We start from the raw sequence: 13,366 nt of genomic DNA, 5'->3' as shown, positions 1-13,366 counted from the left end.
GATCGAGACCATGGTGAAACCCCGTCTCTACTAAAAATAGAAAAAATTAGCCGGGCGCAGGGGCGGGCGCCTGTAGTCCCAGCTACTCGGGAGGCTGAGGCAGGAGAATGGCGTGAAACCGGGAGGCGGAGCTTGCAGTGAGCCGAGATTGCGCCACTGCACTCCAGCCTGGGCGACAGAGCGAGACTCCGTCTCAAAAAAAAAAAAAAAAAAAAAAAAAAAAAAAAAAAAGAAAAAAGTAATTTACATTTTCTTCTGCCCTTTTCATAGGACTCACCAGTCTCAGTTCCTGGAGACGGGAAATACAAAACCTATTTCTTTACTCAGTTGTAACTTGCACTGGCTTTCCTAACAATTACAGCATTCTGGGGTTCTCTGGGAACTTACACATCTGTTCTTTGCTCCCCAAATAAGCAGGTACTTTTTTGATTGCTCTTAAACAATCTGGGTATTTCCCTCCCCTCCTCGAGTGATGCAGTTTAAAAAATAGAATAGGTCACGTAATTCTCCTGTTTCATCTTGCTGATAATTTGTGGAGTCGGGTATAGACTCCATCTTCTATCTTAAGTAAGTATCTGGCGCTTGTGTGGGAATTAAGATACTAAATGAGAATGCTAAGTACTTCGGCAGTTGGCACTAATCAATTACTCATTACTGATAACGGAATGAGCCACTGGAAATTTTAAAAGGAAAGGTACATGGGAGAACCTGATAAATTTGGCCTGCCACTTCTGGAGTGCCACAGTCACTAATGAAGCACCCTCCGGTGTAGGCCCTGGGTCCAGGGCGCTATGTGCAACCTCCTGCCTCGCGCAACGTCCGTCTCCCGGAGCCTGTCCTGCCAGCGCCTCGCACGGTCCCAGTCCACGAGGCCGCCAAGGCCCGGAGGGGGGCGCCCTCGTCGCGGGGAACACTGGAAATGCTTCAGGGGCGGACTCCGAGGACCGAGTATTGGCTGGAGAGACTTTTTGCGCCACCCTATAATCGCTTGCGCTCCAGGTTTTCTTAGTTGGGGGCCGGGTGGGTGAGGACCGGGACCCCATGCCACGGGCGGCACTCAGAGAAGGGCTGGGGTCCGAGGGCCGCAGCGCGGTCTGTTTCGTCCGGGCTCGAGCTTCCTAGCAGCGCCCTACCTGGGGGCGGGCCCTGATCCCGGGTGCCGCGACGAGTGGGTGGCCAGAAGCTGGTGGCGGAGAGTGAGAGCGACTGCTAGGAGCGACGAGGCTGGCGCGGGGACGACGCGACGGAGGCGATCGGAAGAGAAACGAGGTCGGGCGAGTAGGAGGAAATCCAGCCCATGAAGGGGAGCTGCCGCCAAGGAGGGAGGAGGGTGCTTTCGGCTGCCGCTGCTGCTGTTCCGGGACGTCGCCCGGGGAGCCCGCCCGCTCGTAAGGTGCGCGCCAGGTAGCTCCGCACCCAGGGGGCGCCCTTCCTGGCTCCTCCCAGAGCGGCCGGGACGGAAGGAGCTGCGCTGTGCGGCGCGGCGGGTGGCAAGCGCGGGCTGCACCCCGAGCGCGGCGCCCTTGAGCTGCACCGCAGCGCAGGTTTGTGAGCCGACTTGTCAGCCGGCCAAGAAAAGGAAGCTCCGTCCCTTCCCGCTCACCCAACTTCCCCCCCCCTTGTACTCTAAACCCTGCAGAGGGCGAGCGGCGCGGCCACGGAGGCGCCGAGGAGGAGCGAGCCGCCGCCGGGCAGCGGCGTGCCCTCGGGGGAGAGGGCGCCGGAGAGGAGGCGGCGGCGAGGCGGCGAGGGCGCGGCGCGCGATGGCAGCTGCTTAGCCCGGCGGGCGCGGAGCAGCCCCGAGCTGTGGCTGGCCAGGCGGTGCGGCTGGGCGGGGGACGCCGCCGCCGTTGCTGCCCGGCCCGGAGAGATGAGCACGGAGGCGGGCGAGGGCATCACTTTCTCCGTGCCACCCTTCGCCCCCTCGGGCTTCTGCACCATCCCCGAGGGCGGCATCTGCAGGAGGGGAGGAGCGGCGGCGGTGGGCGAGAGCGAGGAGCACCAGCTGCCACCGCCGCCGCCGGGCAGCTTCTGGAACGTGGAGAGCGCCGCCGCCCCAGGCATCGGGTGTCCCGCGGCCACCTCCGCGAGCAGTGCCACCCGAGGCCGGGGCAGCTCTGTTGGCGGGGGCAGCCGACGGACCACGGTGGCATATGTGATCAACGAAGCGAGCCAGGGGCAACTGGTGGTGGCCGAGAGCGAGGCCCTGCAGAGCTTGCGGGAGGCGTGCGAGACGGTGGGCGCCACCCTGGAAACCCTGCATTTTGGGAAACTCGACTTTGGTGAAACCACCGTCCTGGACCGCTTTTACAATGCAGGTGCGTGTGTGACCCCTTTGCCATCCCGCGCGGTCGGGACCCACGTTTAATCTGGCCGTCTTCGGGGCATTTCATTTTTCTGGGCGGGAAGCATTTACTTCTTGCCCCACTTTGGGGGCAGCGAGCGCTGCTGCGTGACTGCTCTTGTCGCTTGCTGCTCCGGGGAGAGCGTGTGTGTTTGTGAAAGAGTCTGTATTTGTGCGAGAGACCCATGGATCCACCCACCGCCCAACGCTGGAGCCCTGGGTCCCTGCGATCCACTTGAACTGTTCTCTAGCAGTGAGAGATACTTGCCCCAGTCAGCCCTTCTCCGTTCAGTGTCTCGGTTTCGCTTCTGTGAGGTTTGGTCCCTGTTTTCCTTCTGCATATACCTGTGACCGTTTTAGATGAGGTTCTCCTTTTCTCCGTGTAGTTTTGAGAGTACAGGAACGATGACATACCATGCACGCAGAGTGTAACTATAGTAATTTGCACGCCGTATCATGAGCTTCGCAACACACCTTACCCTCAATAAGTTTTAGTAGCTTGAATTTCCTCTCACCAACCCAGACTTTGAAGTAATTACAGTGCTTCCAAAGGCAATAACATCACAACTTACACTGAACTTGTGTGTTATCTTTGTAAGGATTTTGGTGAAAGAACCAGGGCCTGTTTTTTGTTACCCCATAAACCATGATGGGCTAGAAAGTTTATAATTTAACATTGTCTAAAACACCTATATGCTATCCTAGTAATAAGATTAGTTTGGCCATTAAAGTGATTGCTAGCATAATCCATGAAAGAAATGTATCTTTTCAACCTATCTCAGATTTCAGAAAACGTTAAGGCAGTTCTAGTAACTGAAGCAATTAGCTGTTTGCAAATGCTAGGAATAATACCATGCTATCGAAATTAACCTTTAGCCTCCTGTACGTCCAGTGTTGAGAATATATACATATTTAAGTTTACATTTGTGGGTAAAAACTTGGTTTAATGGTTTCAAAACAGTACACTTCTTGCATTTGTGATCACATAAAAGGCTTTATTTTCCAATCTTGTTTTCAATTCTGATTCTCTTCAGTATCTTCCAAACACCTGAAGTAGGCTTATGTCAGTTTTGGAATTCAGCCAAAGCTGAGTATTTTAAGAACAACAAGAACTTCATGTTAAGGAAGCCAGACTAAATAAACTAGGACTTTCTGGTTCTGGTATTTTTAAAATAGTTTTGGTCTTCATAACTGAGCATGGCTATAATGTATTATAGCTTGATTCTTTGGGTAGCTTGCTATAAAAGTTACATCAACGTAACTTTTCTAAAAATTATAGCGCTCTTATTTTTGGATTATAATTTGGAAGAAGCTTCAAAGAACTAAAAGATATGAGAGGAAAATACCCAACTGAACACTTGAGCCTATTTTTATTGCACTGATTGGGCGTTTTTTTCTAGGGCTCTAGAAAAAAAATTTTTTTTAACTCTAAGCTAATTTGAAAGAAACTTTCCTAACAAGGCTTGGTTTCTGTTACTCTCCAAATACTGTCTCTGGGAAAGGGAGAGAGAGAATGATTAGAAGGGAGCTGAAGTTTGAGTGTGTTTCATTGAATCCTCCAAACAAGCCTGTGAAGGAAGTACTTACCTTCTTAGGTGAGAAAACCCAGAGATCCCTAACTGGCCCTAGGATTCATAGGGAGTAAGTGGCCAATGTAGGATTCCACTTCAGGTGGCTGACCCTAAAAGGTTGTGCTTGGGCCAGGTGTGGTGGCTCACGCCTGTAATCCCAGCACTTTGGGAGGCCAAGACAGGTGGGTCACCTGAGGTCAGGAGTTTGAGGCCAGCTTCCTGGCCAACATGGTGAAACCCTGTCTCTACTAGAATGACAAAAATTAGCCAGGCATGGTGGTGCACACCTGTAGTCCTAGCTACTCAGGAGGCTGAGGCAGGAGAATCACTTGAACCTGGGAGGCAGAGGTTGCAGTGAGCCGAGATTGTACCATTGCACTCCAAACTGGGTGACAGAATGAGACTCTGTCTCAAAAAAAAAAAAAAAAAAAAAAGGTCGTGCTTGGCCCTTGCTTCCTCCATTTAGGTGGGCTGAGTTACTCTCAGAATCAAGGGAAGCTCCCTATCTTGGAATCACGTGAGTGAGCTGGCAAATATCTTACCAGGCATTTAGGTGCATTTGGAATAGAGGGGAGGGCATGCTCTTGGAAGCCTCTTGTTCCTGTGCCTTCCTACTGCTTCTTTCAACCTAGACAGGTCTCAGTTTAACCCCTGCCCATCTGGGTGGCATGAACTCCCAGGATGAGTGCCCTCTCATTCAGCATGAAAGCATGAAAATGTGACAGAATGAAGGTAGTGCATCAGTTTCATCTAAACCCTTTGTTTTTATTTTATTTTATTTGTTTTAGAGACAGGGTCTCACTCTGTTGCCCCGCCTGGAGTGCAGTGGCATGATCATGGTTCACTGCAGGCTCGAACTCCTGGGCTCTAGTGATCCTCCTGCCTCAGCCTCCTGAGTAACTGGGACTAGAGGCATGAGCCACCACACTGGGCTGATTTTATTTTATTTTATTATTATTTTTTTGTAGAGACAGGGTCTTTCTATGTTGCCCAGACTGGTCTCAAACTTCTGGCCTCAAGCAGTGCTCCTGCCTTGGCCTCCCAGCGTGTTGGGATTACAGGCGTGAGCCCTTCACCCAGCCTCCCTTTGTTTTTTCTAAACTAAGGGCCGTGGAGTTTGATGGTAGTAGAACTTATTTTCTTCTGACTTCTAAGAGGGCTTATTCTTCCTCACTAGGGGTTGACAAACTTCTGGAGATGTCCAGATACTAAATATTTTAGACTGCAGTTTTTAAAAAACTTTTACTTGAGAATCAGAGGGTATTTGTGCAGGTTTGTTACAGAGATACATTATGTGATGCTGAGGTTGTACCCAGTGGGTAGTTTTTCAGCCCCCTCTCTTTTCTCCTTCTAGTAGTCCCCACTGTCTGTTGGTCCCATCTTTAAGCCTTTTTTTTTTTTTTGAGATAGTGTCTTGCTCTGTTGCCCAGGCTGGAATGCAGTGGCATGATCTTGGCTCACCATAACCTCTGCCTCCCAGGTTCAAGCGATTCTCCTGCTTCAACCTCCCGAGTAGCTGGGACTACAGCCGCATGCCACCATGACTGGCTAATTTTTGTTTTTTTAGTAGAGACAGGGTTTCACCATGTTGGCCAGGCTGGTCTTGAACTCCTGACCTCATGATCTGCCCACCTCGGCCTCACAGAGTGCTGGGATTACAGGCGTGAGCCACTGCGCCCAGCCTCCTATCTTTAAGTTTACTTGTACCCAGTGTTTAGCTCCCACTTAAGTGAGAACATGCAATATCTGGTTTTGGTGTCTTTTTGGTAGAACAATTTATTTTCCTTTGGGCATATACCTAGTAATGGGATTGCTGGGTCGAACGGTAGTTCAGCTCTTATTTCTTTGAGAAATCTCTAAAGTACTTTCCACGGTGGCAGGACTAATTTACATTCTCACCAACAGTGTATAAGTGTTCCCTTTTCTCTGCAGCCTCACCAACATCTGTTATTTTTTGACTTTTTAACAAAAGCCATTCTGACTGGTGTGAGATGTTATCTCATTGTGGTTTTGATTTGTATTTCTCTGATGATTAGTGATGATGAACATTTTTTCATATGTTTGTTGGCTGCTTGTATGTCTTCTTCTGAGAAGTGTCTGTTCATATCTTTCGCCTATTTTTTAATGGGGTTATTTGTTTTTTTGCTTGTTGATTTGTAGACCTTTCTTAAATGCATAGTTTGTGAATATTTTCTCCCACTCTGAGGGTTGTCTGTTTACTCTCTTAATAGTGTCTCTTGTTGTGCAAAAGCTCTTTAGTTTAATTAGGTCCCATTTGTCATTTTTGTTTTTGTTGCGATTGCTTTTGAGGACTTAGTCATAAATTCTTTCCCAAGGCCGATGCGGAATGGTATTTCCTAGGCTTTCTTCTAGGATTCTTATGGTTTGAGTTCTCACATTTAAACCTTAATCCATCTTGAATGAATTTTTGTATATGGTGATAGATAGGGGTCCAATTTTATTCTGCATATGGCTAGCAAGCACCATTTATTGAATAGGGAGTCCTTTCTCCATTCCTTATTTTTGTCGACTTTGTTGAAGATCAGATGGTTTTAGGTGTGCGGTTTTGTTTCTTGAGGTCTCTTTCACAACTTCTCAGCTCTGCCCTGTTACTCAAGAGCAGCCATAAACAGGACCTAAACAAAAGATCGTGACTATGTTCCAACCACACTTTATTCATGGACACTGAAATTTGAACTTCATATACTTCATAAAGTATGATTTCTTGTTTTATAACCATTTTAAAATGTAAAAACCATTCTTAGCTTGTAAGCCATACTCAAAAAGAGATGGCCCGCAGGATTTGGCCCCTGTGCCATGCTGACCTTTGCTCTACACCCATGACCTGTACTTGAAAGTTGAGTTTTTATGAGATAGTGGGAAGAACATGGTCCCTCATATTAGATCTGAGTTTTCATCCCAGCTCTGCTGTGAACCGTGTAACTGTGAGAACGGCCCTTCATTGCCTCCAGTGGTGTTTCTTTGCTTGTAAAATTGACCAGGCATAGAAGTGAAGGGGGAATTGAACACAGCTTTTAGGATCCCCTTATTTAATCCTGTGAATTTACAAAGGCAAGGCAGCATGGGATGCAGGCACAAAGTATTAGAACAGCATTTTCAAGGTTTGGCTTCGGGTCCTGATTGTTTTCTAACTTGGAGCAAGTCATTTAAAGCCTCAGAAAAGAGTGGAGTGTTGGAATAATTGGTATTTGAGATTCTGTCCAGCTCTCAAATTCTGTACTTTAAAATGACAACATTATTAAGACAAATGAGTCATTTCAGCTCATGGAGATTAAATGAACTGCTTGTATATATCATATTCCTGCCTCTGAAGAGCTCAGAGTTGGTGGGGAGGGCAGACCAATGCCTTTGCCATAGCAGTGCCTCTGTGCCAGGATGCCCTGGGCTCCCAGGAAACAGCTTCAAAAATCAGATTGAGGCTGCAGTGGGCTCAAGGGTAGCTTCTTATGCGTGTTTTTGTTTGCTTTTTTTCTTTTTGTGGAGAATGGGGTCTCGCTATACTGCCCAGGCAGGTCTCAATTTCCTGGGCTCAAGCTATCCTCCTGCCTCTGCCTCCCTAAGAGCTGGGATTAAAGGTGTGAGCTGCCACACCTGGCAAGGGGTAGCTTCTTAAAGGAGGTGACACCTGAAGTGAAATGGCAGGGTAAGCAAGGAGAGCTTAATGAAGGTCTCAACGTTTGCATGGGAAACAGTGATGTTCGAATAGCTCAACCTAAGGGAGTGAAAAAGAACTTAGTCCCAGCTACTCGGGAGGCTGAGGTGGGAGGATCCCTTGAGCTTGGGAGGCTGAGGCTGCGGTGAGCTGAGATCATGCTACTGCAGTCCAGCCTGGGTGAAAGAATGAGACCCTGTTTCAAAAAAAAAGAAAAAAAAACAAGAAGAACTTAAAGTTTGGTAACATTTTTAATAAACTTTCCCAATCTTTGTGTACTGGTATCTTTAAAAAGAATAGATTACAAGTTAAACCTTTGCACTGATTTTTCTCGATCTGATTACTATTTACCTATATTTTAATTTCTTCTTTGACTACTCTTGTAGTTTGCTTTTTCATTTTCTTTCTGAGGTGAAACTAATGCTCTATTAATGCTTTTATGAAAATTCATCTTATTTATATATACAACAGACTGTCACTCAGAGACAGCAAAGCCAAGCTGACAATACCCCTTCTTCGCCCTCTGCATTGTAGACAGAAAATTCTGTAAAAGCTAAGAGATGTCAATATCATCGTGTTGCCCTGGGTAGGTGGACAGATCCCAACTGGGAAGCTTTCCAAATCCTTTTTTTTTTTTTTTTTTTTTGAGATGGAGTTTTGCTCTTGTCACCCAGGCTGGAGTGCAGTGGCTCGATCTTGGCTCACTGCAACATCTGCTTCCTGGGTTCAAGTGATTCTCCTGCCTCAGCCTCCTGAGTAGCTGGGATTACAATCGTGTGCCACCACATCCAGCTAATTTTTTTGTATTATTAGTAGAGATGGAGTTTCACGTTGTTGGTCAGACTGGTCTCTAACTCCTGACCTCAGGAGTGATCTGCCTGCTTTGGCCTCCCAAAGTGCTGGGATTACAGGCATGAGCCACTGCACCCAGGCCTAAATTTTTTTCAAAAGACATCAAGTCTGTTGTTCTTTCATTTTGCTTATGAAAACACTGAACCTTGAAGAGGATATATTCATTCATTCAGATTAAATGGTTGAAGGTTCTTGCTTGGAGCACACTTTTTGTAGAAACATTATTGCACATGGTGGGCAGATTCTGGGACTAGCTTATAAGAAGCCTGGTTAACACAGTGTATGGAACCATTCACCATTTTAAACATTCGGGAAAATTCTGTTTCTGAAACCTAAAACCTGTATTAGAGCAATTACTTTTGCTTTCATCTAGCTCTGAGTAGCATCTTGGCCAGATGTAGGAGAAGCATCAACTTGGAGTGGTGAAAGGGGTGGGACTGTGGTGAGGTAGGGGACAAAGGGAAGATCAGGTGGCTGCAGGGAGAACCAGGATGCTGTGTGAAAGAGGAGGCAATGCCAGCAGGAGATCCAGCAACACTTTCACTTCCTTTAGGCTTCTTCCCCTTCTATTTCCTGCTGATGTAAGACCCAGGGATACTGCTGTGCTCAAGGCCACCTCACTCCCTCAGTGGACACAGGGTTAGCTTGGCTGCCCGCTTCCCATTTCCTTGCCACCAGCCTTCACATCCGCCCGGGCCTTGGCTCACTGCAGATTGCAATCTCTTACTCAGCTTTTCACCCTGTAGCAATCATAGGTAACAGGAAGGAAGCACACGCTAGTTGAAATTGTGAGAACTTAGCTTTTCTATTCTCATCCATGGTATGTTCCCACTTTACTTGAGCTTGTGACAAAAGTCGCTCATGTGTTAATATGCCATCTCGCTGGAGAGGCATCTGACCTTGCCAGGCTTTGGCTTCAACTTGCTTCCAGCAAAGCTCCTTAGGACTTCTAATCTTATTTGGTAAAACAATAAAACAAAACAGAACATAACCTTGTATCCCATCTATCCCAGATGGAGAAGTTCTTGAAAATTTTCCAGCCCACTTCTGCATTTCTACTTTCAATATGCTTTCCAAGTATATTATCTCATATATTTTGAAGTAGAAGGTAAAGTCTGTATGTCCTAAACAGTGGTTCCCATGAACCAGTTAAAAAATTTGGAGGACTGACATGTGTTTGCCAACGTTTAAATTTTTCTACATAAGAGTGTTGTTATAAGTGGAGAGAGAAAGTGAGGAAAATTGAGAGAGAAAGAGAGAGACAGAGAGAGGAGATAGAGAGAAAGAGAGAGACAGAGAGAGAGAGACAGAGAGAGAGAGAAAGAGACAGAGAGAGAGAAAGAGAGAGACAGAGAGAGAGAGAGAGACAGAGAGAGAGAGACAGAGAGAGAGAAAGAGAGAGACAGAGAGAGACAGAGAGAGAGAGAAGAAAATCAACAATCAGCCACCTATTGCCATGATTTCTTAAAAAGGAAAGTTTTATGTTAAAAAAAATTAGGGGGCACATAACTTTGGAATGAAGGGCAGATCTTTGAATACAGAAAATGTATGGAAAAACTCATGACTTTTTATTTATTTTTCCCATTTCTCCATGGATGAGTGAAAACTTTATCACACCAGTCAATAGAGTAGTGTTTAAGAGCCTCTGATTGGAACCACCCTGCAGCCCCTTCCCACCTTTCAGCCACTGCTTCACATGAGAAACGAACCTTAGTAAAATTATCAAAAGAGCAAATGTGGAGAAACTCGTAAGGCAAAACTCTGGTTAGGAAAGGATTTAAAAAAAAATCCCAGTGGTGCCCAACACATGATTTTTCTCTGAGCTGTTCACGTTCCCTGGCACACCATTGCGGCAGCTGCCACCCACCTCATACAAACCGACAGCACTGTGCTGCTTCTTGCTTTTTTGGATAATGGGTCAATTAAGGCAAAACTATAATTTTTTAAAAAGAGCTTAACTAGAAAATCGGACGGAAAAAAGCAAAATCAAAAAGAAAACTCCAGAGCACAAAAATAGTTTAGTTTTTAGAGTACCAATTTCTTACCCCACATCATCAACTGCATGTTGTCATGACCAGCTCTGCTTCCTAGGCTCCCAGGATCCTGGTTTCTTTCCTTAATTTGGTCACCTTTTGTCTACTTGAGACATTATCAGTTGGTAGTTCAAGCTGGTTCCATCTCTAGGTGAAGCCTGTGTATTATATAAGTGCATAACACAGGCTTGTCTCACCAGTGGCCTTGGCTGGAGCCAGCCTTTTGGGAGTTCTCTGTTTATAGGGCAGTTCCCCTCTGGTGGCTATAAGAACTGTGCCCTACTTCCTGTATCAGAGGTCTGGTTAGAGGCCCATTCAGTTCCTGTTTCTGGTTTGCAGGATAAAATTGGTTCATACTTACTTTGTGAAGCGGTAGGAGATGGACAAGCACAAAATCCAGTAAATGTGCAAGGCTCTTCAGCATGAGGTACCAATCGTGACTACTTTCCAAGTACTTCCTCCAAATGATGCCTTCGAACACCACCCCAAGCCAGGAAAGTAGAGAACCATAGGAAAATGCATTGTTGGCTACTGACTCCAGGGCTGACAGTGTGCTATGCAATGATGGCCCCTCCCAGGAGGCCATTTGAGGGCCTTGTATCACACGCTCCCCTTTCTGTCACCCATGGGACCCTCACGGTGGCTGTAGAACGTGCCAGCAGTCGCCCCACTCCACCTGGGGCAAGATGAGAGTGGGAAATGTGGTGGGGGTGGGCAGTGTTGCAGGAACCCACAGCTATGTGGTTATCAGAAGAAACTGGGAACCCACAGCTTTGGGAAAAATATATCTTGAAGACAGCCTCATTTTCCTGTAATTTGTATATAAGTAGGTGGGGAAACTGGCTAGATATGAGAAAGATCTTGAAAATTTTATTAGTGGCATAAAAGGGAAATAAAGGAAATCAAGGCAAAATGATAAATTAAAAATCCATTGGTGACTGTAATATATTGGTTTCTGTAGTTGTGGGGTTTTATTTATTTATTTATTTATTTATTTATTTTTTTAAAAGACGATCTTGCTCTGTCACCCAGGCTGGAGTACGTTGGCATTATTTCAACTCCAGCTGCAACCTCTGCCTTCTGGACTCAAGCGATCCTCTTGCTTTGAGCACAGCCAAACCTGGCCAATTTTTGTATTTTTATGTGGAGATGGGGTTTTACCATGTTGCTCAGGCTGGTCTCAAACTCCTGAACTCAAGCGATCCTGCTGCCTCAGCCTCCCAAAGTGCTGAGATTACAGGTGTGGGCCACTGCGCCTAGCCTAGTTGTTTTAATGTATTAGTTTTTCTCTTTGGCCAGAGGTATTGACTAGAGACACTGATCGAAATATGTGCCAGGTTAGTGGAAAAGAAGGAAGGATACGAGACAAAGCCGATTTTCACAATCTTGTCTAATTGTTCAAAAAATGTAAATAATTGATCACTTATGTTTTATATGAATTTTATTTTGTAGTGTTTTTGGTTTTCCAAAGGAAAACAGAAATAACTGAAGCTGCATTGTGGTAATTTTCTTAGGGGAGACAGGAGAGAGAATTTTAAATATGAAGGGTATCTCTTGTTTAATGAAATCATAGTAGATCAGATCTGTGTAACTTAAATGCCACAGAAGTTGCACAGGGTAACAGAAAACACTCCACTATAAGCAGACCTTTTCTGTTACAGTAGTTCATCGACAACGAGGAAAGCAATTGCCTTTGGTATATGATTCATACAGGAAGTAAGTTATATTCCTTTGTACAGGCAATCTCTAAAAATGGTTGAGACCAGTTATACCAGTACTTTCCAATACTTGCAGCCTCTTCTATACCCGTGAACTCTTAAGAACTGGAAACATGGAGGAGAGCTGCCCTAGTCAGTATCAATCAGCATCAGGTTATCTGTCCACTGACCCCAAGCCATATAAAACCAAGTCTTTGCCTAAGCCCGAGAATTCTCTCTCCTTTAAAAATGTTGATTACTTCTGTTTCTGTTGTTTTTTCTTATCTCTTCTTCTTCTTCTTCTTCTTCTTTTTTTTTTTTTTTTGAGACAGGGTGTCAGTCTGTCTCCCCGGCTGGAATGCAGTGTCCCAGTCATAGCTCACTGCAGCCTCTAACTCCTGAACTCAAGGGAATTTCCCACCTTAGCCTCCCAAAGTGTTGGAATTACAGGCATGAGCCACTGTGCCTGGCCTAATTACTCCTATTTATTATTTTAAAAAAGTCATCCAAAGCTATTACATGTCAAAAGCCTTCCCCATCCCCCCCACCCCCCCCCACCCCCCCCCACCCCCGGCTAGAGACAGGGTTTCACCTTGTTGCCCAGGCTGGTCTTGAACTGCTGGGCTCAAGCAATTCATCTGCTTCTGCCTCCCAAAATGCTAGGATTACTGGTGTGAGCCACTGTGCCCGGCCATGTCAAATACCTCTTAATGTCACACTCAAGTTTTGTAATATGGTCATTATGACAAATGTCAGCTTAAAACCGGGGCAACCAGGACGGGAGTGCTATTTCTGATGTCCAGGGGCCACTGCTTTGGCCTGTAGCTAGATATTTCCCAATATATAATTTGATCACTCTGAGGTTCCAGTGATTTTATGCAGTTGGGTCAGAATGATAGTATCAGTGAATCAGTTGTTCAATGCTACTCCTCCTCCTTTGATTATCTTACTCTTCAATAAGATGATCCTATTTCTTATAAAATAAGTAGGCGTGGCAGTGTAATTAACTATATCTTACAGTTGGAAAGGCTATGAGAGCGGCCAGATTAAATCAAGTGGTTGGATAGGAAGTCTTCCAACTTCCAAACAATACAGATGTTTTGTTTGCTATACTACAGTTTCCACCTGCAGTGAAAAACATTTCAAAACATTCTGAAGTACATGTTCTGTTTAAGAGGATCAGTTCTAATATTTTG

General features: G+C 45.8%; 1 protein-coding gene across 4 annotated transcripts in view; it reads left to right on the top strand.

The window, feature by feature from the left end:
- Positions 1-1,062: 1,062 nt before the first annotated feature.
- Positions 1,063-13,366, top strand: part of LOC105465677 (mitogen-activated protein kinase kinase kinase 5) — a 243,220-nt gene continuing 230,916 nt past the window's right edge. The window contains exon 1 of one of the 4 annotated variants that reach the window (XM_011714252.3): positions 1,063-1,269. Coding sequence is in view for 2 of the 4 variants with exons in the window: in XM_011714250.3 (XP_011712552.1) it covers positions 1,871-2,318 (448 nt within the window). In the remaining 2 variants the exon portion in view is untranslated. The other 3 variants (XM_071096505.1, XM_011714250.3, XM_071096506.1) reach the window with 3 other exon arrangements.

This window comes from Macaca nemestrina, chromosome 5 (assembly GCF_043159975.1).
Source record: "Macaca nemestrina isolate mMacNem1 chromosome 5, mMacNem.hap1, whole genome shotgun sequence".
NCBI lineage: Eukaryota > Metazoa > Chordata > Mammalia > Primates > Cercopithecidae > Macaca > Macaca nemestrina.
This window is presented reverse-complemented; position numbering and strand designations above follow the sequence as displayed.